The sequence below is a fragment of the Nelusetta ayraudi genome, unplaced genomic scaffold (assembly GCF_046127955.1).
Source record: "Nelusetta ayraudi isolate G7.1 ecotype Tasmania unplaced genomic scaffold, CSIRO-AGI_Nayr_v1 ptg000135l, whole genome shotgun sequence".
Lineage (NCBI taxonomy): Eukaryota > Metazoa > Chordata > Actinopteri > Tetraodontiformes > Monacanthidae > Nelusetta > Nelusetta ayraudi.
The window spans coordinates 10,286,675-10,310,603 of record NW_027466185.1 but is presented as its reverse complement, the minus strand read 5'-3'; the positions used below and the strand labels follow the sequence as shown (position 1 = coordinate 10,310,603).

At 48.1% G+C, this 23,929-nt stretch overlaps 1 protein-coding gene across 3 annotated transcripts in view; it reads right to left on the bottom strand.

The window, feature by feature from the left end:
* Positions 1 to 23,929, bottom strand: part of trit1 (tRNA isopentenyltransferase 1) — a 38,123-nt gene that overhangs the window by 9,811 nt on the left and 4,383 nt on the right. For 2 of the 3 annotated variants that reach the window (XM_076012228.1, XM_076012227.1), the window contains exons 1-6: positions 13,544 to 13,699; positions 13,110 to 13,298; positions 12,005 to 12,147; positions 11,751 to 11,862; positions 7,603 to 7,715; positions 7,410 to 7,487 (exon numbers count right to left, since the gene is read on the bottom strand). In XM_076012228.1, coding sequence (XP_075868343.1) covers positions 7,410 to 7,487; positions 7,603 to 7,715; positions 11,751 to 11,862; positions 12,005 to 12,147; positions 13,110 to 13,298; positions 13,544 to 13,638 — 730 coding nt within the window. In that variant the 5' untranslated portion in view covers positions 13,639 to 13,699. Of the gene's footprint in view, positions 1 to 7,409; positions 7,488 to 7,602; positions 7,716 to 11,750; positions 11,863 to 12,004; positions 12,148 to 13,109; positions 13,299 to 13,543; positions 13,700 to 15,305; positions 15,447 to 23,929 lie in introns of those variants that run through there. The other variant, XM_076012229.1, reaches the window with a different exon arrangement.

Below are 23,929 nucleotides of genomic sequence, written 5' to 3'. Positions count from 1 at the left end.
GGACAACGTCACGGATAAAAGCACAAAGTCCACTCGAAATATTCTATATACCTACGATCGGCGACGTAGCGGAACATATGAAGGAAAGAAAGAAAACTTTTATTGGCCAATAAACAGGGTTTATTTTGCTGATCCAAAAAAGAAAAGAAAAAAAAAAGAAAAAAAAGGGTTTCCACGTGGGAGTGTTTACTGTTCCAAAAACACCGAAAATAAGAGGACTGGGGTCTGCCGTGGTGTCCGCCCACGTGCTGTCAAAAACGAGATTTTGGTTGTTGGTTTTTTTTTAGCCCTCAAGGGATGACTGCAGCAATAATTACCGGCTCTTTCATAAGTTACATGCTGTGAAAAGGGAGATCCAGTGAGTTTCAGGAAAATGCGGAGCCAATCCAAAGCCAACTTTCGGGAATTTGCTTTAAAAATAAAAAAAATAAAAAATCTGAGAAGACGCAGAACAGGACAGGTCACATGACCTGAATGTTCGCTACATCTCAGTTTATTCAACAAACCTGTTTCCACAAAAAAAGATGTGTTTAATAGATTTGGTTGAATAAATATTCAGATGTTGATGATGTAATTATGTTGTTTCAATTTTCAAATGCAATTTTTTTTCTTCCAGCACTGATTCCAAATTCAGCAGTTAGCAAAACTGCAGCTGGACACAGGTGTGAGGGTTGAGCCTTTGAGCATCTGCCTAAATAGCTTTCAGGATATTTCACTGAAAAAGGCAGAAATCCTCACACATCCCCTGACACGGCCGGTGCGACGGAGGGTGACAATAAAGTCTAAACTGACAAAAAAGAATTCCCGCACACGTGGCCAACTTGCAAAACGTTTTATTTTTTTTTCTCAATTTGGAGGATATTTCATGGGAAACTGCAGTGATCATCATCATCATCATCATCATCATCATCATCATCTCTCTGCTAGCAGCTCAGCCCTGGTTTTTTCTCCTGAAAAGCAGGCATACTTGTGTGAATTAATCCCATTAACCTGTAAGGCACAGTTAGCCAACCCAATTATGGCTAATCCTCTCCACACACACACTGCCAGGCTTCGGAGCAGAGATACTACAGACCGGCGCTACCGACTCCGCCGGGGTCTGACAGTCTGCGACATCAATATTATTGCAGCGTTAACACTTTAAGCGGCCTGCATTACAGAAATCAGTGCAATATCGCCTGGGATGGGACAAACCTCGTGTCGTTGACATTTGAAACGGATCAATCGGATTCTTGTTAATGCCGGTTGAATCAGACCGAGGCCAACTGCTGCATCCAAACAAACTTCTCTTTCTTTATCTTTGCTTGTGGTTTATTTCAGGGCAGCTTGCCACTTTGCTTTTTTTAACAACTAAGAGGATGCCGATCGTTTGCGGAGTGCCCAGACCGACTGGACACTTTCGACTGGAGCTTTACGAGATAAATTCCAGACTCTCAGCCGTGCAGCTGCATCGCAAGGTCATAAAAACAAAGTTGAAGAACAAGACATCATCTTTTTTTTTCAGTTCATTATTTATGAGACCCATTGATTTTTTTTGCTTTCCGCAGCAAGAGGGGTTGAGACGACAAGCGCGACCTTTTGGCCTCTGCAGTCTGCCTCCCCTCATCCGGCCCGCGACGTGAACTCTTTGGCATCATCTTCAAGTGCTTCGCCTTTCGCCATCTAGCTGCTGCGCTGTGTGTGCTTTTCACATCCATCCTCCGCCAATCCCCTCCAAACAGCGTCAGGCATGTTTGTTTACATAGTGAAACAGTGTGTCAGTGTTGTCGTTTTTCGCTTCGCAAAACGGTTAATCAAAGCTTGTGGTTTTATAGGCGTGGACGCTGTGTGTGTGTGTGTGTGTGTGTGTGTGTGTGTGTGTGTGTGTGTGTGCGTGCGATGAGGGGGAGGCCTTTTGTGTGTGGGGCACAATAGCGGACAGGTGCTGGTGGCCGAGCGTCACCTGGCATACAGCGAGCAGACGGGCAGTGGGACCGCTCTCAGGTGACCCCGCCCACCCTGGCCAGCCCGCCTCCTGTCAGTGTTATCTCTCCCTCCTTTAACCGTCCTTTCATCTTCATCGCTCCCCCTCCTCCACCACCTCCTCCTCCTCCTCCTCCTCCTGTAGGCAATTCCCCTTTTCGCAGTGACTGACCCCCCCCGCCCCCCCCATGCAGGGCAGAGTGGCGGAAAATAAAAGGGTAGATAATGTACGCTGGGTTGCCAGATGCTGGCTGGCTGGCTGGAAACCCCCTCCTCCGCCTCCTCCTTCCACTCGTCTCCTTTCGCATTCTTGTTTAGGATCTGGTGAAATTTAACTCCGCTAATCCACTCGGCGGCGAAAGAGAGTTGATAAGGAGCGGCGAGGGGACAAAGAGCAGGGTGGTCGACTCAACCTACGTGCGCACACACACACACACACACACACACACACACACACACACACACACACACACACACACACACACACACACACACACACACACACACACACACAGGCAGCACACATGTCAACACACGCCCACTGCCAGCGTCGTCTTTCAAGTGGTGCGCTGGAGTCGTGCCCACGAGAGGAGAGCGTCTCCCGTCGCCGGGCAGCTGCCTCGCCAGCGTCTTCGCGCTCAAATTGCTGGAGCGGCGGCAACACCTGTCGCCGCCCCAGAGGCCGTTTTGCCGCGCTGCCCTTCGCCAGGTTGTCGTGTGCCTTGTCGGCGCCGGCGTGGCCGAGGCCAGCTGCGCCGGTCCGGCTGTCGTCCACAGAGGAAGCCGACAGCTGCTGCCATTCTTCCTCCTTTTGACTCTCTAAAGTTCCCCTTCCTCTTTTTGTCTCCTTTACCTCCTCCTGTTGCTCGTGTTTGCATTACGCCCGCTGGTTCGGCAACAGGACAAAAAACACTTCTGCCAGATTATTATTCAGAGAATTACACCAACCACGCTTTGATAAGCCCCTCATTATGTGAGAGACCTTTGCTTTGCTGCTGCAGGAGGAAGTTGTAACTACAAAGGGGTAGATCCTCAAAAAAGGGCGCGCAGCGCTAAAATGCGGCGCATTTTGCGGCGGGATTGCGCCCGCAATTTGCGCCACAGATGCGGGCATCCACAAAGGTTTTTGCGCTAATGACATGCAGGCGCAAACACGCCCACGAATGCGGCACCTGAAACAGGTGCAAATGTTGCGGTCTGGCAACCTGAGAGCAGTTTGCGTCAGAGGTTGTTGGTGAGTGCGTGTGCTTGACAGTGAAACTCTGCTACGATAAACGCGCTCCTGTGCTCCTGGCATTACGATGCCTCCTCCGTCTACCAAGACTGCTGCCATAATGGAAAGAAAGTCAAGACGCGTTAATCACCAACACCTGAGCACCATTTGTATTTTTCATAGCCGATCTAAAATATTGGCATATATACTGTAGACTGTGCCTATCTTCATATAAGATTTGGGGAGCCATATACATATTTCAGGCTTTTCAGAGAGGAAAGTTTCACTCAGAAGCCAGAAACACCTGGACAGACAGAAGCTGTGCCAGCTTTTGGCTTGCGGTGTTTGCGTCTGTCAAACTGCGTGCGGACACGAGCGCAAACTCTTTCTGGATCTGCCGCTGTTTGAATGAGGCATATTTGCATAGAAGGGGGTGTCATTTTGCGCGCAATGACTCATTTAAATATATTCAAATGAGGCTGGCGCAGCCCTGCCGCTACCTGCGCCTCGGCACATTGTGCGCCGATTTTCACGTTTGCGTCGTCTCTGTGGATCGGAATCACCGTTTTTGGCGCTATTTACACGGATTTTCAGGCGCAAAAGCCGTGCAATCGCTTTGAGGATCTACTCCAAAGTGAATTAACCCAAAGCCAAAAAAAATTAATTTTAGACAACTGCAGTGCAGTTGGGGAGTACTTGATTGGATTGATGATTGACTTCTGTTTTCTTATGTTGCAAAGTGAAGCTACTGCATCAACTTTCCATTCTAGCTCTTTTCCTCTTAGCAGCAGAGGTGCACTACTTGGCCAACACCTGTTACTCCAGCTGATCAAATGACCCCTGCTCTCTGTTGACGCGACCACACTTAATGCTGGCTCTCCCCCCCCCCCCTGCTGTCTCCATTCTTCAGCCACCCTTTGAGACACCGACACCCCTGTTATTTAACACTGGCGGCTCCCCAGTCAAACGACACCGGTGTGTCCCGCTCAGAGGAAGGATACACACCGAAATACGCTTGCTTTTGGTGCGTATAATGCTGCACAGTTCAAGTTTCCATTTAGGAAAAAACACATTTCTTTTCTTTTCTTTTTTTTAGAAAATTGTAGACGAATTTATAACCAACATCTTGTGGTTGCTCTCCTCTCCTATAATGAAAACAGACAACTGTTGTTTCTATCACTGCCTTGGGTTGTCTGAGAGAAGGCGGACTCTAAGTTCCCTTCTCTACTGAGTCGTCACTGGCTGATGGCCATTTGGCACCTAAACTGCATTCATGAGCACAATAAGTAGCAAAGAACGACAGATCTGCAGCGCTGTGGCCGCATCCGCAAATAATTGCAAAGCACCTAACGTAACAGAAATTGCTAACGGTGGCTACGTTAGACAGCCTAGCCTATTGACGCGTAAATGCAGAACATTTGTCTTGAGTTGGTGGCTCTGGCCAGAGCGCAGAGAGGCTACTGCGGACAAGAACACACCCATCGCAGTCGGCTAGTGTCACAGTGGGCAGCGTAAACTGGCGCTACCAGCCAATGAAACGGAAGAAAAACAAAACTCTTTTTAAATTATGTAATTATTGGTTTCATTACGCGCCTTGTGAAATGGATTATTTAATTAAATCCTCCACAATTTCTATTTAAATTCCCTAGTTGGACTATTGAGGTGAAAAATATTAAACATTGCGCTTGTGCCGACATTTTTAAACTGACTGCAAAGAGCCCAATTTAAAAGCAACAATTATTAAAGAGGTGCGACCTTACATTACCACTTTCTTTATAGGCAATTTAGGTAATTAAATCCTCTAATTAAACATTTCTCCAATAAACCCCCCCTCGCTCACACACACACACACACACACACACACACACACACACACACACACACACACACACACACACACACACACACACACACACACACACACACACACACACACACACAGAAACCAGACGGACTCACAAGGGCGGGACAAATTAAGCTTGATTTAATTTGAGCTGTCTGACCTGGTGTTTTAATCCCCGCAGCAAGCAAAGTTGAGTGCATTAACAACCGCATGTCTCGCTGAGAAGAACTTAACACGGTTCTCCTCCCCCCACCCACAAGCGACGCTTGAGCAAACCCGTCGAAATTCTAGGTTAACATCTGGGGTCGCCCTCTCGTTCCTCCAGAACGGAGCCTCCTCCATCTTTCCCTTTGACCCACAAGCCTCCGCGCTTAAATAATAGTGCGGTTGGGGCAAATTCCCGGCAGCTCTGTAATGCTTCAGGAGATTAGCCCGCTCAGCTGAGACCTGCTGGCATTCGCGCAAGACCGTGTGCGGTGCGGGGGCCCTCGGACGAAAACAGAAAAGGTCAGCAGTCCCGGCGATGGCGCAGATCCGAGGGGCGGGAACGGAGGAGATGTGGAGGAGCGGCGACGGCAACCGGGGGTCCGGGTGTCGAGGGGCGAGCGCGAGATCGCTGTCACCCTTTCGGTATCTGACCAAACATGGCCATGATCTCACACCGGTAACCGAGTGAAAGAAAAAAAAAAAGCAAGAGGATGTAAGAGCAGAGCTGTAGGGATTGGATGGGATGCTCGTACCAGATGTAATGAACTTCCCCCTGGGGGGGTTTTCTGAGAGATCAGCGTCACCAGAGCCGTGGAGGCAGATGGACACCCTGAAACGCAACACCTCCAGCTATTGTGATGGCTGTCGGGGAGACGTGAGCGTGTTCAAGTGATGAAAGTAACCAGCAAAACTGTCCGGCAAAACACAGAGAAGAGACACCGTGGCAAGGATAATGCCTGGTGCAAGGTGGCAAATATCGTATTCTCTGTTTAAAAGGAGCCATGTGATGAAAAAGTCAGAATACATTGTGTCTCTGACATTACAGGGAACTCCCCGGAAATGAAAAAAGTCTGTCCTTCAGTTCAAAAAGGGAACTGAAAGGTCCTGTGTGAGTGACCCGCAGCTGAAATTGGGCGTTTCTGCAGTAGGCGCTCTAAAGACTTTTCTTTTTAAATAATTAATGTGCTTCAGAGGTGTCTTTTTTTTTTTCTTTAAATGAAAAGGACTACAATACGAGACCTTTAAGAGTTTCAATCTATAGAAGAATCACTTTTCAAAAACAACTTTCAGCGCTGGTCTGTAAATTCTAGTGAATCCACTCAGGGGATGTGACCCCCAGCGTCTTATGAGCCGAAACAGGCATCCCACAACTTCAGGCAGATTACAGCACATTTAAATGCGTAGGAGGCAAGCCCACACGCATGCACGCACGCACACGGTGACAGGGAGCATATGGCGAGTGCAGTGGGTACGTAGGCGGTCAGAAAGAGGGGCACTGAGGTTCAGGGACCTGGTGTGGTCTAAGCCACTTGGACCTAACAGGATTAAGAGGCTGGGTTACTACAGGCCACGCTGCCAGCGGGCCACCGAGGCCAGAGAAACTCACTCAGCCTTTTTTTTTTTCTTCCTCGACGCGCGTATTCCCGCATGCCAGACTCCCAGGGGTGTTAAATCAGCACCTGCCAGACAGCGATTACTCACCGCTGGCTGTTGTGCGTGCATTTATCCATTCAGCAGTGTCAGGAGCAATCACTCCCGTTTCCTGTTCTCCGTGTTTGTGCCGTAAAAAAAGAAAGAAAAGAAAAAGACAAAAAAAAGCCTTCAGCGGCCTTTGATGGAGATGAAACGCTGCGTGACGTCACGGCAGCTCAAACGTGCCGCACAAATTCAAACCCCGCTCTCCTGCACCTGCGAGTTAATTGAACTAATCATTGCAGCCTCCTGTTAAATACTGGAGCCATTATGGATGCAGGAGCTTTTGGCCAATTGCAGCCGCGTGGATGGTTGTTAGTGGAACGCGCATTGATGGCTATGATTTTTTAAATAGGATTCAGTAACAGCAGTGTGACTTTCTGTCCGTCGAGTTCTTCAACAGTTTCACGTCATATATTTTTTTTCCGTTTGCATTTTTTGAGGAAAAAATTAGGAACTCAAAGTTTGTCACCAAAAACAACATTTCATTCAAAGTGCTCTGACGCTCCTGGGACAGTCACAGCATGGAACAAAGAGAAAATGGCAGAGAGAAGAGTGAACGTAAATACACAGGGGCACCCAAACACAGCGCCGGGTCTGAGAGGCTTACTGCCCGTCCAATGGCCTGCGTGGATCTCATCTCGTTAAAGAGAGTACAGTGCAGGGCAAACTTACACACGCCTATACACACTCGGGGTGAAGGGTACTCACGTTTAAGGAAGCGGTTACGGACCCACTTGTTCTGCTTGCGGGCGTAACGCTTCGTAGCCATCTTCAAAGCTTCAACACCTGAACAGCATGGGAGAATTTATTAAGGATGAATATCAATAAGATGGAAATACAAAAGGAGTGAATCTAAATCTATGAAAACTATTGAGCGAAGGTCAAAGAGTTTTACCCCCACCTTTGTCCCGCAGGGCGTCTTTCTCCTGCTGGGTGCTGCATTCAGGAGCGGTCAGGTAGTCGTGGAATTCCTTAAAGCCAATCGACTGGAAAATCCCACGTTGATAGTCCTGGCTGGGGGGTGGGAGGGGAGTGTAAACAGAGAGGAGAAGGAGTGAGAGGGAGAGAAGGAGAGTAGAGGACAGGAGTCCATTAACAACAAGGGAGAAAAAAAAAAGAAAAAAAATCAGTTTCCGTCTGCGGCCTGACATTTCCAGACACACGTCTTGACTGATTTCACCTTCCGCTGCTCTACCTCCGTCTCCCCTCCACCCGCCCACCCCTCAGCACAGAGCAGCAGCCTGAGGAGACAGGAGTGACGGCGGGACTTTGGGCACAAAATGACAGACTGACCTTAAAGAAATGTAAAAAAAAAAATAAAAAAATAAAAAAAAAAAATGGAAAGAAAAAAAAAGAAAACCTCAACAGCTCTGGCAGAGGGCCCGCTGGTGCTGGGACTCATGGGCCCAGAATCCTAGCGGCTGGCAGCAGACAGTGAAGACATCAGAACACATCAGTGGGATCAAAAGACAGCCGCTGCCTCTACTGATAGATCTTTGTTTGTTTGCTTTTTAACTATGGTGGCTCTGTGTCGCACAGCAGCACAAATGAAGATCTATCCTGCGCTCTTTCACACAATCCTGGGCCGAAACAGTAAATAACCATTAGGTACTTGTCGCTGGGTCGTGTTGACTCTGATAACAAGGGTCCGCTTCATGTGGTTCTACATCAGCTGCCGCCACAGCCTGAGGCATTGGCAGGACTTCTTTCCAGCTTATACACCTATTTGTAGGTGAGTCACATTCTGGCCGCTAAACGATTTCCCAAGATTCCACCGTCCGGTCAAGCAAAACTCATCCACTTTGCCTTTATAGAAAACCTAGAGATTAAAACTAAAACTGACACAAAAAGAGGCAACACCTTCTTTTTTTTTTAACAATGAAGAGTCAAGTTGGATGTGAATTCAGAATGTTTGAACTGACCACGACCAATGAGTGTTGGGAAATGGGAGATTTGGATAAAAACCATGTTCTTCTTAAAAGTCAGAAAATAGCAACATTCTAAAAGTGTCATTTGGTTTTCGCCACTTTTAAACATGATTACTGAGGTCTAACATCAATAAACACAAGTTTAGCTGATCAGCCATGTTCGTTTTACGTCAAGTGAGATAATAGTCGCGCCATTGTTTCAAACCAAATTTATCTTTAGAAACTTTCCCATTTGCCTCACAGCTAAATCTAATCTAATCCAACTACTGCGTTGCACTGCAAACACTTTTTTTTTTTAAAGAACAATAATGGCTATCCGTGAAACAAGAAGAGGAAATGACGAGAATATATTATAATAACAATGATTATAAATCAGGCTGGGCCAGCCGGCGACAGAAACCCAAGCGCAGCGACGGAGAACAGGAAGTGCACAGTGAATGGGGGGAGAGAGGGAAAAAAGAAAGACAGAGGAGAGGAAGAGGGAGAGATTTGACCTTGATGTCTGGAAGCGGCCAGCCAACGAGGGCGGAGGACGGGAGACGTGAGGGTGAGAGAGAGGGGAGAGACGGCAGACGGAGGGGGGGAGGAGGGGTTGGAAGTTGCACGGTTGATCAGATTGCTGAGAGGGCAACGGTGGCAGAGGAGGAGGAGGAGGAGGAGAAGGAGAAGGAGGGGGGAGGAGGAGGACGAAGAGGAAGGAGTAAGGAGAGAGGGGGGAGGAGGAGGAGGAGGGAGAAGATGCTGAGGCTGATGATGTAGGATGGGGTGATGGGAGGAAGGAGGGACAAAAAGAGGAGAACCGGCAGCATCCGGGGCACTGAGGCATCAACTTGCTGCTGCCGCACCCAAACACACACACACACACACACACACACACACACACACACACACACACACACACACACACACACACACACACACACTATCAGGACTGACCCAGGGCAGCGTTTCCACACAAGGTCTTTTTTTCAACACACATACATGTTTATACATAATTCATGTGTCCCACACTGAGAACAGGATCAAATTTTCATCCCACCAGGACGACTTTTACTGTAAATTCTGCCCCTGCGGTCATATTAACAGGGGCCGTCTTCTGTTTGATATGCATCCTGAGTCGTCTGCTGCTGAAAACCGGCCAGATTTACACAAAGCGGTGCAGCGGTGTCACGCGTTGCCCTCTGGAACGGAACACAGCAGATCCGTAACAATGACGGCGAGGAGGAAAAATGGAATCAGGCGGTACGACGGGAATCAGGCTTCCTTCGTATGCGGAAGCAAATCGGACACAATTTTGGAAATCTGCGGTTGGGGACTAAGAAGACAGGTTGGATGATTCCTGGAGTCGTGTGCCACGGAAAATGAGGCAGATGCCCAGGAATTAGTCACGGCCCGATTCTTTCTCCCAAAAGTCGAGCTGCTCAAAGCAACCTGGGATTGACTTAACTTTTCTCAAGCATTATAATCAGCCGGTTCCACATAGATCATGCTAGGCTTGAGTCAGTTGAGGTAAAATCTATGTAAGATCATTTGAGCGACAATACGCAAAACAAATAAAAACCAGCACGAGATGCTCTGTAAAGTTCTGAATAGTTCTTAGTTAAAATCATCCTGAAGTGCTGAGCTGCTGCTAACTGACGTGATGCCTTTCGCTCTTCATTCAAAAAGGCTTCTTAAATTCTATAAACAGTTTGGGGAAGTGGTCCGGGGAAGTGGCCCCACCTTGTCAACCAACCAAAAAACCAACCGACCCGGAATAAAGAGGTAAGACGGTACCGTAAAACAGATGCTACCATAAATGACATCAGTGGTAAACAACATTTTACGACAGACGCAGACAAAAAAACAGCCTAAACCCACTGACACAACAGAACCAGTTACATGTTGATGAGGTTACAGCGCTTAAAGACTTAACTATTCAGCTGTGATCTGTATCCATTGATCCGGTACCGTCTTATCTTTTGTTATCTTTTGCAGAAGCTTTGTTCGCATGTTTTAAGTGTGAGCAAAGATTAAGCAGATGTTAATGTAGACAGCAGATACGGGCCACTTCTAAAAGCAAATGTGAGGGGAAGGTCAAATAAAGTGGAACCTTTATTTGACCTTGAGGGTGCCTGTGGTGCAGCTCCAGCTGGTGTGAAGCACGTTGACGCGTGGCGCAGTTTCGGCGGGAAACATAACAAGAGCCCCTCAGAAGTCCTGAACGAAGGGCGAGTGTCTCGACCGTATCACTGTTACCTTTCAGCAACCCATTGTGAGTGATTTGCTCTGGCAGCGGTGATCACACGCTGGTAGGGAAAAAAACAAAGTCATAGAGTTTCTCACAATCTCTGCAGGACACCTGAAGAATGATCCTCTACATCAGAGCCAGCAGCGTGGGGCTGCATCTCTCGGGCCTTTTCAGCGACAGGACAGAGTGACCTGTCAGACTGAGGGAGGTGGAGGAGGGGTAGGGGGTTGATAAATATACTCCACTCCCATCCCCCTTGGATACATGAAAGGGATGAGTTACGTCCGAGGTCAGACTGATCGTCTGGTTTGGAGAGCGGTGCGAGGAACGTGCTCTTGAGCTTAACGGTCGATAGCGGCCAGCGGTCAAAGCCGGAGTGCCACCTTTGTTTACACTCACTCAACACGACGGCAATCCACGTTTCTTTTGTCGCTTTTAATTCCAAAAAATGAAGTGTTATGAAAGTCGTTTGCAACCAGCATGTGGATGTTTGGAGTGAAGCACGATATTTATTTCCCAGGGGTGTTAACGGTGGAATTGCTCTGATTTCACACATCAAAGTCTTTGAACAGATCTTCATGCTCTTGAGTTAAGAGCGGAAAACTCCCCGAAGGCCTCCGCCGCGCAAGCGATAACATCTGATCAACGCCCCCCGGTGATGTCATTTTAGTCTTTTCATCTGTTTTCCCGGGAAAAAAGTCACAAGGCTGTGGACGTAAGCACAAACTTCTTTGTGATCTGCTTCTTTTCGCCGCTTAAAAGCAACACATTGCCAGAGTGCAAACAGGTTGACGCCCAAGTTGTGCATCAACGGGGAGTGAACCAAGGGTTTGCAGGTTTCAGCGTGGAATGTTATTTTTCTCGGGAACCAGAAAGGTCGTTGGCGGCTACCTGTCAGTCTGGACCTTCTGCCGGTTGAAGCGGACGTGGAAGTCTTGGAGCTCTTCGATCAGCCCGGCGGACAACATGTCGTCCACGCGGGCGTCCAGCCTCGCATCCAGAGCTGCAGAGGAGGATCAAAAAAGTAAGAAAATAAAAAAATCAAATGAAGAAGCAGCATATGCACACAGTCTGCCCTCCTCTTTTGCCATTCATGGCAATGACGGCATGAAGGAGAGCAGCGAGATGCAACCTCAGCTCCTCACCGTCCATGTCGGCGTGCAGCCAGAAGATGCAGAGGTCGGGGTGTCGAAGGGGACCGCCCAGCCCGCCGCCGCCCTCCTGCCCCCTCTGTTCCTCCAGCCACTGACTGTGCGGGACGCCCGTCTCCTCGTGCACCTGGAGGCTCCTGACAAACACAACACGAGCGTGCGAGCTGTCAAGAGCTTTGCTCTGGGGATCTCTGCAAACTGAACACTGAGGGCACGATCACAGCTTTCGAAGTTTTTACTGTTTGACTCCTGCTGCTTTTTAACCGGTTTCTGTAGCTTTTCTTGTATTGAAATAAAAGCCATGAAACCATCAGCTCCAGCGCAGAGCACAGAGTTTAATCAAAATTTGACATCTGCTATTAAATAACAGCTTTAAAAAAAAGAACAGCGCTTCAGGCTATTTATTTTAACAACCAACTGGTTTTGGCAAGACTTCAGTCGAACACTGTGGCACATCACCGTTGGCCACGGAGCTCACACAAGGCATCTAACACATCTAATTGGCCTGCTTTGAACCCGAGTGACAGCTGGCTCGTCCAGTCGCTTCCCAATATTCTCCAAGACACCGGGAAGTCGCTGCTTGTCTCTCGTCAACGTTGAGGAAGCGGCTCAAGATAAGACGAGGGGGAATATTAATCACGCGGTGCAGACGGTGCATGAAATCACCTCGCCGAGGACGACGTGCCGACACTCGATCCTCGGCAGACTTCTAGCCCGCGCCCCGACGATCCTTCCGAGGTTACGGAGAAAATATGATTCCTGTCGTTCCGTCAGCCGGAAGAAGAGCAGGGTAACCTAACCCAGCGCGGGGCGTCGCGGCTGCTGCTCGTCAGGCAACCGGGCAGGCGTGCGCGCATGTGACCGCACGTGAAAACAGACACCGCTGCTGTCAGCGAAGATAGGCGGAGGACTTCGACTGTCAGCCACTGACAAAGGAGAAGCCCCGCAATGTGAAGAAGAAGCAGCTGAGAAAGCTGTGAGAAACACAGCAACGGTGTAACATGAGCCGCAGTCTGAGTGTAGAGCAGAATGTGGAGGGATTGGAAGATGAAATAGTATTTATTTGAATAGATATAGCAGGAAGACAGGGTTGAATCACCTGATTATCTTGCGCTTGTCGTTGGGGTGCAACATGGCCGCCATGTCGGGGTCCACCTCCGTCAGTCGCTTGTGCAACTCGGCTCCTTCAAGTTTCTCCAGCTCAGAAATCAAGTGTTGGGCTTCGTCTGCTCCTGGTGTCTCCTGCTGCTGCTGCTGCTGCTGCTGGATGATATATTTCATCATCACACTGTAAAAAAAAACTTGTTCTCATGAATCTATTACAGATCATTACTTATTTTTTCTGATCTTGGAAACAGACACACAAAAACCAAAAATCAGCCTAATAAACAACAAAGATAAACACACACACACACACACACACACACACACACACACACACACACACACACACACACACACACACACACACACACACACACACACACACACACACACACACACACAGTCTCAGTGATGCAGGTGTCAACTCACGCCTGTATCCAGCAGGACTTTCCACAGCAGGGACTCGATGTAGTAGTTTGTCCCTCCCACGACGACGGGCAGCTTGTCACGGCTGTGCATATCATCGATGTTGAAGCCGAGTCAAGGATTTGAACCGCCGCCTCCGTGATGCCGAGAGTTCATCGTGGCCTGCGGCTAAATTTCGCTTTTTCGCGGCTTGATCAGAAAATTCCGGGCGCCACGTCACCAACGAGCAACCAGCTTTTGATTCTGGGGTTTTATTTATTGGGACATAAAATCTCCACCAGTGATGTAAAACACTTCACACTGGTTGCACTCTGGGTTTCTTACAGCGAAGAGAATGCTGATTGGTGATGCAAACCACAGAATGTTAAGACCCATTGGAAAATGGATGAGCCAGATCTCAGGGCTGAAATCATCCAGGCCGCTGCTGCTCCACGCGGCACAGTTCCGTCACTGAACCCTGAACCGAAGTGGATGATTCACTGCACAGCTGAAATCATCCGGTCTTACAGGAAGGGCTCCATTAAATAATCATCACCTCCGATCCAGTCGCCTTCCCTCCTAAACACGATTACCGGAATTCTAACTCAGAGCCACACCTCATCTTCCCCCAGAGTCGCTCTCCCCCTCTTTGCCTGTCGCATCTTCTCTCATCTTGCACCTTTTCTTGCCTCCCTCCCTCCTTCCCGTCGCCCTCCCGCCTTTCCCTCATCCCCTCTCTCCCTCCCTCCTTCCCTCCCTCCCTCTGCTCGGGGATAATTAAATAACCACTAAAACAGGATAAAGGCCTATCAGGCATCGTCATTGTCTCCCCTCTCTGTCTCCCCGTCTCGTCCCGCCCTCCCCGTCACCCCTCCTCACACACGCACGAGCTCCGCAGACGGGAGGAAGGTGACTGCTGACGAGCGCCAAGCCAAAACTCAGCTCCGGGGAGGGAGGGAAAAAAAGGCGGGAAAAGAGGCTTGTGACTGAGGCGATAACAGAGAAGAGGGGAGCTCATGCGGTCGGCACGCTGGGCGACGGAGGGGTGGCGGCGGACGCTGCGTCGCCAAAGTCCTGCGCTTTGAGGGCTCCTCCTCTGTGATGGTCTCGCACGTGCGCACTCTCTTCCTTTTTTATTTTCCGCCCCCCCCTCGCCGTCTCTTTTCCTAAAAGACCTCCACATCGCTTCCTTCCTTCCTTCGGCTAATCTGTAATCATCCCTTCCCTTCCCGTTGCTCTCCAGCCTCGGCTCCCTCCCACTGCCGTGATCTCGCTGCACCGAGCCTATTCTTGGAGTTACCGCATCCCCTCACCGCACTGCTGAGAGTGTGTGTGTGAGTGAGTGTATGTGTGTGTGTGAGTGTGTGTCTGCATGCATGCCATCCTGTTCTATTAATACTGTCTCTAGTTATCGCCTCCTCTCCCCACATCTGTGCGACGGCCGCTGTCTGCAGGAGGGTGCGACTGCCAAAAATGTGTGTAAGTGACTGTGTGTGTGTGTGTGTGTGTGTGTGTGTGTGTGTGCGCGCGTGTGTGTGCGTGTGGAGTGATGCAGCGCAGACTCTATAAATATTGTTCCCAGTGATCCCTCTCTCTTCTCATTTTCAGGGTAACATCTGCAGCAAGACAAGCCCGTAAATCGGGGACACAACAGATTATCTTCTAGACGCACACACACACACACACACATACACAGGCATGCACGCGCACCCCTCCAGACAAATTAGCACAAGCTAAATCGACCAAATTGTTTTCCGGCGGGAGGCGGCTTCCAAGAAAAGGATATGAGAGCCAAGGCTTTGTTCCTGAAGTCGACGACTGTGTAGCTGGTGACCAACGGATCCACAAAGCTCATCATGTGGTGTGGGCACTGGGCGCTCTCCTCAGGCGTCACCTTGTTGGTGATGATGTCCAGGCCCTGGTAAACCTGCAGAGTGGAGACGCAGGAGAATATAGAAATGTAACGTTGAAGGACCTGTGGATGCAGGAGAACACAGGGAAGCACAGCAGGAAGGAGGAGGAATGAAGGATATTGGTATCGACGTAGATCAGATTGTCAATGTTGCATCAAAGGAACCAGGACTTGGTTTAGTATTCAGTATCCCGTCATTTCTAAGTGATTGTCCAGGTCATTAAAAGATTCTGGAGGATTCTTTTGACACTGACATCAAGCAATGAATCAGTTAATTTCTCCAGAATCAGTGCTGGGACAGACAACAAATCTGAGCAGCCAGGATTCTGGCAGGAGAGCCGCCCCACACAATCACACAATACATGAACAAGTGGCTATTAAACGGCAAAAGCTACAGATTTTAACAATGGCAAATGGGTGAAGTCACGCACAACTCCAACTTTCCATCTGAAAAATGTAGCAAGGCACAGAGCCAAAAAAGGTTTGCCTTCAGATTCATATAAGGGCACCATGAAAAGACAAAAAAGTGGATTCAATTACCAATTATGTTTTTGATTCAAAATTTGTTTTAACATTTTAACATAAAAGTTTGTAAAACACTCATAGGAATGCATTTCCACTTTCCACACACTTTTTGTATTAAAATACCATCTCTAACGAGGACCCCCATATTATTCTAGCCAAATATACGTGACGTTACATCTGGTTTGGATGAGCAAAATATTTCCAGCGACTTCAGTGTATTTACACCAAATAACAGACGTTTAAATTTAGTCTAAACACTGCCATAGCTCCACGGACCAAGGGTTGCAGGTGAAATGGAAAACTGTCATTTCAGAAGTGGACACACCGGGCCGGGTCGGGCCGGGCCGGGCCGGTTCTCCGCACAGCATCTGTGTGTAGTCTACCCTCAACCATTTCAAGTATGCCAGCGTGACAACAACACGGAACCAGGCCCCAAAATGTTCCAGGAAAAACTTTATAAATACATTTTGAGGTTAAAACCATTTAAACACTAAGTTGAAGCTCCGCGCCGAGGCCGCTTTTGATGTTGGTGTGACAAAAGGAAAGAGCAGAAATCTTGGTTTGCAAGGGGGAAGGTTCTAGAAAGTAATGTCAGTTCGGAGATGAGGCGAAAACACATCTGACTGCATCCTGAAATGTCATGAGATGAAACCACACTCCCCATTCAGCGACTCTCCAATCATATCGTATGAGTCCCACAAAGGCTAGACTGAGTTGTATTTGGATTTTCAAAGGATGGTTTCCAAAAAAAATAATTTGGACAGAAACAAGTTTTTATATATAAATATACAAAATCTGTAACATTGCACTTGCAAGCAACATTTGGAGCTCCTCTCGCCTTTGTCACAACTAGAATCCCCTCACCAACCACCACCGCCACCTGTCCCCGCATCCATAAAAGCAGCTGATTGGTTACGGACTGCACGGTAAATGAAAGCTGAATGAAAACGCTGTCTGTTGGCAAGATGGATGAGAGAAAATCACGGGGAAAGTGTTACCTTCCCACTTAAGAGGCGCTGTTTGGGGTCAGCAGTGCAGGTCAGCTGGAAACATCAGTGGTGAATTGGCTACTGCTCAGAGAGGAGAGGAGACCCTGCTTGGAGAGATTTCTGTCTGAAGAGTTTGGAAGTTCAAACGACTCTACTTCCCCTCCCTCTGGATTTGTACTTTGATTTTTTTTGGGGGGGGTTGTGGGGGTTTGAGAGTTGTGGGGGTTTGAGGGTAGATCCACACTTGTAAACACAATTTTACGCAATTTTGCTCCTCCATATGTGAGGAAGGAACTGGGTTGAAACTATTTTTTCTGCATTTGTGTCGTATATAATCGCGGTTTTCTGCACAAAAAGTGTTTTTCGAGGGAACATGTACACGTCCCAATACGTCTCTTAACTCCGATGCCAGCTTTCCTCCCAGTGGCACAAATATAACATTTCACTGGCACAATGTTACAGCGCCGAGCAATCAATTGGGCCGTTCTGGTTATTGATTGCTTTCTTCTACCTTCTGGTGTGCCAGCCGCACGAAAACTTCCTCACCGGAGACGCAGGGAGGGGAGAGAGGAGGAGGAGGAGAGAGGGAGAGAGGGAGAGAGAGAGAGAGAGAGAGAGAGAGAGAGACAGAGAGAGGGAGAGAGAGAGGGAGGGAGAGAGGGAGAGAGAGAGAGAGAGAGAGAGAGAGAGCCGAGGTGCATGAATTATTCAGAGCTGCTCTGCACGACACCGCTGTCAGCCGGGGGAGGAAGGGATGGATGGGTGGATGGATGGAGGACGGATGAGGAGATGAAGAGCAAATGAAGGAGGGGCAACATATGAAGAGCGATCAGGATGATGAGAAAGGAGGAGAGACGAGCAGGCGAGAAGCTCTCTGCAGCCGTTAGAGGGAACAAGATGCCTGCCCTGACAAATTTGCGCAGATTATCCACCGGCCCACATCCTCCCTTCGCTCGCACTCGCTGGCTGCTTTCCCTCAGTCACTCTCTCATGCTCAGGGTGAGGAGAAAGAGGATTGACGGGTAGCAGCTGGAGGTAAAAGTACGATGAGACGAAAGAACGGCTGAGGACCTAGTCCAGCGTCGGGCTGGAGTTTGTTCAACAGAGGACCAAAGGCCCGAATTGCGCTCTAGGCTTTCAGGTTTGGATTGCAGTTGGATTGCAGTTGGATAGCGGTTCACCACATGCATTTACTGCTGAAATCACACTACGTTACTGGAGTCTGAAACCTGATTCGGACCGACTGTCTGATCACAACTACATTTAAGAGTTTTACCAATCAGATTTTTGCATCTTCTGAAACTTTGGTCATGCTTCAAAAAACACACACACATACTGTATAAATAGACTGATTTTTGAATTGAGTGGGACTAACGTGAGTACAGTGTCAGCTGGTCAGGGATGCTTACAAAAAAAATGTAAAATAGATGAAGTCAAGTCCAGTGAAGCGGCCAATTCACAATTTTAAGTTGGGAAAATGTTTTCATTGGGATGTTCTCTGACATCAAGACACTAAAAGGCATTAACACTACATTATTACTTTTGTTTGGTTTTTTTTCCATTCATAGTCCTGCCATCACTACAGCCATCAACAGATGTCGCAGAAATCGCCTAACGTACTCATGGAATATTAAGAAGGATCATGAGATTCAACAGTCAGCTGTGTGCTACAAATGGACTCATATAGGGTAAAAAAAAGTTTCTAAAGCCTAAAGCTAAGGTTTCATCATTTACTGGAAGTTTCCTTCACTCTTCCACTGTGACGAGACGGAGAAAAAAAATCACTGCAGGCAAGAATCTTGGCTGATAATCACAGTGGCGTGGAGCACTTTTCCACTGGTAGAAAGGAGGGGAAAAAAGCTTTTATCTCATGTCACTGTGAAGCCTTTATCCCCTGACAGCTGTTATTCACACTGTCCATTTACTGCCGAGTTGGCTGCTGCAACCTTTTCTGAGCCTGTTTCTCACTTGCAGTCCCGGCACTCGCCCACCTTTTAGCGCACTACTACTACTACTACTACAACTACTATTTCTAAAGCATGTGAACACATCTGACCACAGTGTTTTCACATCATTAGGCCTCAGCTCAAGCTCAGCTGAACGCTGACCTGGAGGTCAGCATGGAAAAGACGCGGGACAGGTTTAAAAGGTTTCCAAGAGAAACAGTCGTCGTCCTGCTCCGGTTCTCATCCTCCTTACCACCCATCTCATGTTGTGAAGACCTTACCTGCTGCAGAAAGAGCGCAGTCAGTCATTACATAACGACCCCTCATCGCAGATTTGTGCTCTCTCATGTAAGAGCGCTGGAAACACAAAGGAAGCCCTCGCAGCCCAACAGCAATCATTTTTAATTTCGCCTTAACGAGGACGAGACCCGAGAGTGAAACGCGGGCGGTGGGAGGAGGATCGGAGTGCAAAACCGGGCCATTTGAGTGGAAGATATGTTGCGGGTGGGGAGGGAAAAAAGCGCTTTGAGGAGGAGCGGCAAATGAGAGAGGGGAAGCAAGCGGGGAGGAGGTGAAGATGAGGACTTCGAGTCGAGGCGGAAATGAGCAGCAAATTGCAGCAACGTTTGCGTGCAGAGTCGTAAATGAATCAAAGATGGGGGGGGGGAAATCAACACTACCAATTATGGGGAGATGGAGGACTGAGGAGGCTGACTGTCAGCGCTTTTCATTAAGTGTGTTTTCAAGTGTCGCAGGGGATAAGACATGACTTCTCCCTTGCATCTAAACTGAACAGATGAAACATTACACTCGATAAGAGGGGAAAGTGGCAGGCGAGAACTGAAGAGTGCTAAGCAAGCTGGGTTTTTGTTTTATTGTTTTTACATTTTGGCTGATAGTGGTCATATTTCATACGCTTTAAAGCAGAGGTGGGCAAACCTTTCGACTGGTGGGGCCGCAATGGCTTGTAAAATATGACCGAGAGGGGGCCGGAGCAGGAGCAGATGGATGGAGTGTTTTGGTGGCCCACTTCATAGGAGGAAAAAATGTATCAAGAGATGTATAGAAAACATGTGATTTGATGAATGAATGAACCAAAGCAAAGTTACAACAAAATCAGTGTCTTTGAAGCCCCATGGTATTTAGCTCTTTATTGAAATGACTCTTAAAACACTGAAAGAGTGGATGAAATACAGCCATTTTATGACTTATTATGACTTAAAACAACAATACGTCAACGCTTCTTGTGTTTCCATAAAATATAGAAAATATTTTTTAACAACTTTTGAAAACTGACACACTCCTCTTTGCCATTTTGTCAATAACTGGCGACTGATTTTTTTTCCAATATTTCGCTAGCATCTGCAACCACGTACCATCACCCCATATCTTGATTTTTTTACATTCCTACCAAACAGGCTTTTTTCATTTTCAAAATGTTTGCATTCATGTTAGGGTGTTCGTGGAAATGCCAGAGCGCGCAACAGTTCTCGGAAGACAGATTTCCGACGGACGATTCACTCTGAAACATTCCGTTAATGTGTTTACAGAAAGTGCCCAGGCGTTGGTAAATTTCATTTCGGGGTTCGGGGGGGTGGTGGTGAGTGTTTTCTCAGGGAGAGGCTGCGGACTCAGCTCGGCGGGACACTATTTCACGTCACAGCTTTAAGGCGGGTGGAAGTGGATGTGACCGTGTGGCTTGTGCGTGGGTGAGGAGAACTGTGCAGGGATGTGTGCGCGCGCGTGTGTGTGTTTGTGGGGGAGACAATGAGCCCAGTGTTTCTGGCCCTGCGCAGCCTGCAGCCAGCCTGCCTGGCCAACCTCACGCCCTGCACGAGACAGCTGTTCCTCTGCCATATAAATAAGGGGCGACAGTGAAAGAGAGACGGAGGGCGGTGGAAGAAAAAAAGAAGAACAAACACTCATTGAGATTTTATAAATGAGGCCCAGGGGTTAGCTGGAGGAGAGTGAAGGGGAGTGATCGGGCCGGCTGTGCACGGGCGGGTGTGACTCTGTTTCACTTTGCCGCTGCTGTGACTTTTGGTAACACTGAAAGGCGGTGGTACATTGTAAAGCGTCCAGTTCCCAAATCCAATAACATGGTCTCCTCAATTGAAGAATGTGTGTTAGTATCCCACCTTAAGACCTCTATTTACTGCTTCAAAATCCACCTTAAGATCTGCGTGGGGCTGTTGTCAGTCGGCTGCAGTCCTCACACTAAAACCCAAACCACTTATTTGCAGCATTAAAAAGGAAGGGAAGAGAGGAGAGCCATTGTCTTTGACAACATTTCTGTATTTCTGTGAATCGGCAGGTCAATAGAAATCCAACATTCAACATTTGCCTCTCATTCGAACCTCGGGGTACATTGAGTGGCCAACACTGGCTGAGCTTCATTGGATTATTTCTGTCCTCAGGTCAGAATCTTCTTTATCTTGCATTGCATTAAAAAACAACAACAACAAAACACCAATTTCCTCGTCTTTTCTTTACCCAGCGCTCTCGTCTCCAGGCACCGTCCTCCTCCTATTTATCCTTCCATCTTCCTCGCCGCGTCTCTCTGTGGGGAACGGCCCAGTAATGCCAGACTAATAAATCATGCATGGCGTTGTTCTGCCTCCCCCCTCCCCTATCCTCACTCTTCTTCTTCTTCTTCTTCATCCTCCCCCCCTCCATCCTGCCATCCTCAGCCTCACTGCAGCAGGTGACCGCAGCAACACTGCATGGCTTCCGCACACTTGGAGTTAATCAGCTCGGGTTTTTTCTCTCTTCCTCGGCCGCACTGAGCATGAGAAAAAAAAAAAAAGATGTATCATCACTAAGGACGTGGGAGGCGTCAGCGCCTCGATCACAATGTAAGGCGAGCGCGTCAAAGCGCAGACGGGTCAACGCTGCAGGCAGACACTGGAGAGGAGGAGGAGGCTGGAAGTGAATCAGAGGGATCTCGCTCTCCGCCGAGATCGGCGCTTTAAAAGTCGTGGGAAGTGTCTCGTGCGTAGACGAGCAGCTGGTGTCGGGAGCAACGCGGCTGCTCGGCCACTATAACCTTTAAAGGTCCAGCATTAGCTCATTTTACGCTCCATGTTCTTCAGCTGAGAATCTAAATTATACGGGGATTTCCCAGAAGGGCGCGCGGGAATTATGCTAACAGGGATTTTCACGCCAGCGTTTTAAAGTGAAATAACAGAGAAGAACACTGGCTTTTCCAATTCAAGAGATAACAGAGATAATCAGCCCATATCAAAACTGATTTCAGATCTTTGTTTTTCATCCTGGACTCCAGTCGAGCAGCCTTGAACAATGAATTACACAAGAAAACTCAATAAAAGTCTTCTGCTTACAGAGTTTAAGCTGCAAGAACACACCTGCTGAGGGAGGTGACCGAGAGAGGTGGCAGTGATAACTCTTCATGAAATCCTAAGGGGCTGATTTACAGAACTTTGTGTGTTACGCGCACATGTTCTAAGAGTGGGGACGGATGAAATAGGGAGGACTTTTTCAGTTCTGAGGAGCTCCATTGACAGGCCAGAGACCCATCGCATGGTATGAAAAGAGTCGTAAATCAAATCCTGCGGAATACGAGCACTTTAAAAGAAGCGACAGCCCTCATGATGGTCAAATCTGTTGGTCTTCGTGACATTTTTAAAGCAAGGATTTAAGGGGCAACTGTTTTAACAAACAAAGCCACTCCCCTCATTCATACTTTTATTGGACTCTGATGGCTGAAATTCCGCATGGCAGCTTTTCCCCCTGCCGGGCCCATTTCTCACGTCGGACAGAGAACCTGGAGCCTGACAAATTGTCCGCCTTTGTCACGATTGTCACAGCTGGCTCGGTCTTTAACCGGAGAACCGCAACTCCTTCATTCATCCGAAGGGTCAGCGGCCACCGATACTTCCAGTGGGTCGCACAAACTGAAGGAATTGTGCTTATTTGTGCGTGACCTGTTAAAGTGGCCCCTCAGGACCTCCGGGGGCCTTTTGGTATGATACCCAGGACCCCAGTGTGCGATCTCAAAGAATCCCACCCATCGACGAAAGATCCTGCAGCGAATTTACTTCATGGTCACAGTGAGACACTGGTGGGCACCTTGTTCCCTTAAAAAGCCCCAAAATTTAACATAATTCTGATCCTTTTGACGATTCACAGCAATACTTAAAATAAAAACTTCAGTGAAAATAGGAATTTTCTCAAAGTCACTTGGGGTGTTTATCTATCTATTAAGCAAAACATTTTGTCCAATTGATCTTGAAGGACTTCCAGAACCCAGTCGTGGTTTCCATTCATCTCTCCTATGAGCGGGTGAAACTCTGCTATGTCTCACAGAAGACAGCGTTCATTTCTTTCCCGTGTTTCTGTGTCGCAGATCCAAACATTTCACTTTTCGAACATTACACCTTCTAGTGCATTACTAATGAATGTGTAAAGGCCTCAATACTGAAATATTGCCCGCTTTTCTCTCCATGGTCGAGTACACCCGCAGGCGCATATTAAACTAAATGATGTTGTATCAAGGCATTTAAAAGAGATGAGCAATGCCTCTGGTTTTCCGTGCTGCTGGAATTAATGATCTTATAACCAGAGGATTGTAAGTAGTGCATTTGTGTGCATATTCCGCCACAGCGGCGTTGTTCAGTGAGGGCTGTGTCTCCATAATGAAAAGTCAGATATGGAACTCATGTGTCACTGCCGCGCTGCAGACGCTGCGAGCACTTCAAACAGTGATCACAGCTCGACGCAGATTGGTGTAATGGCTCGGCCTGAACCCTCTTCACACCAATCACCGCCGACGTGCACCCCACCCCCTCCCCCCACTTATCAGTTTATCGTCCATGTCTGATCTTTCTTATTACCTTCAGCGCTGTGTGGAGCGTTGTCAGGGAGCCGGGATGAATCACCCCCCCTCGAGGTGACGAGTGTGATTAGCGTGCCTGTCCATTACCGCTTAATAAATGTCGTGTCAAAGCAATTAATCCACACAATGTCCACACAACTACAATAAAATGAACTATATGTGGGGGGTTTTAAGCTTCAAAAT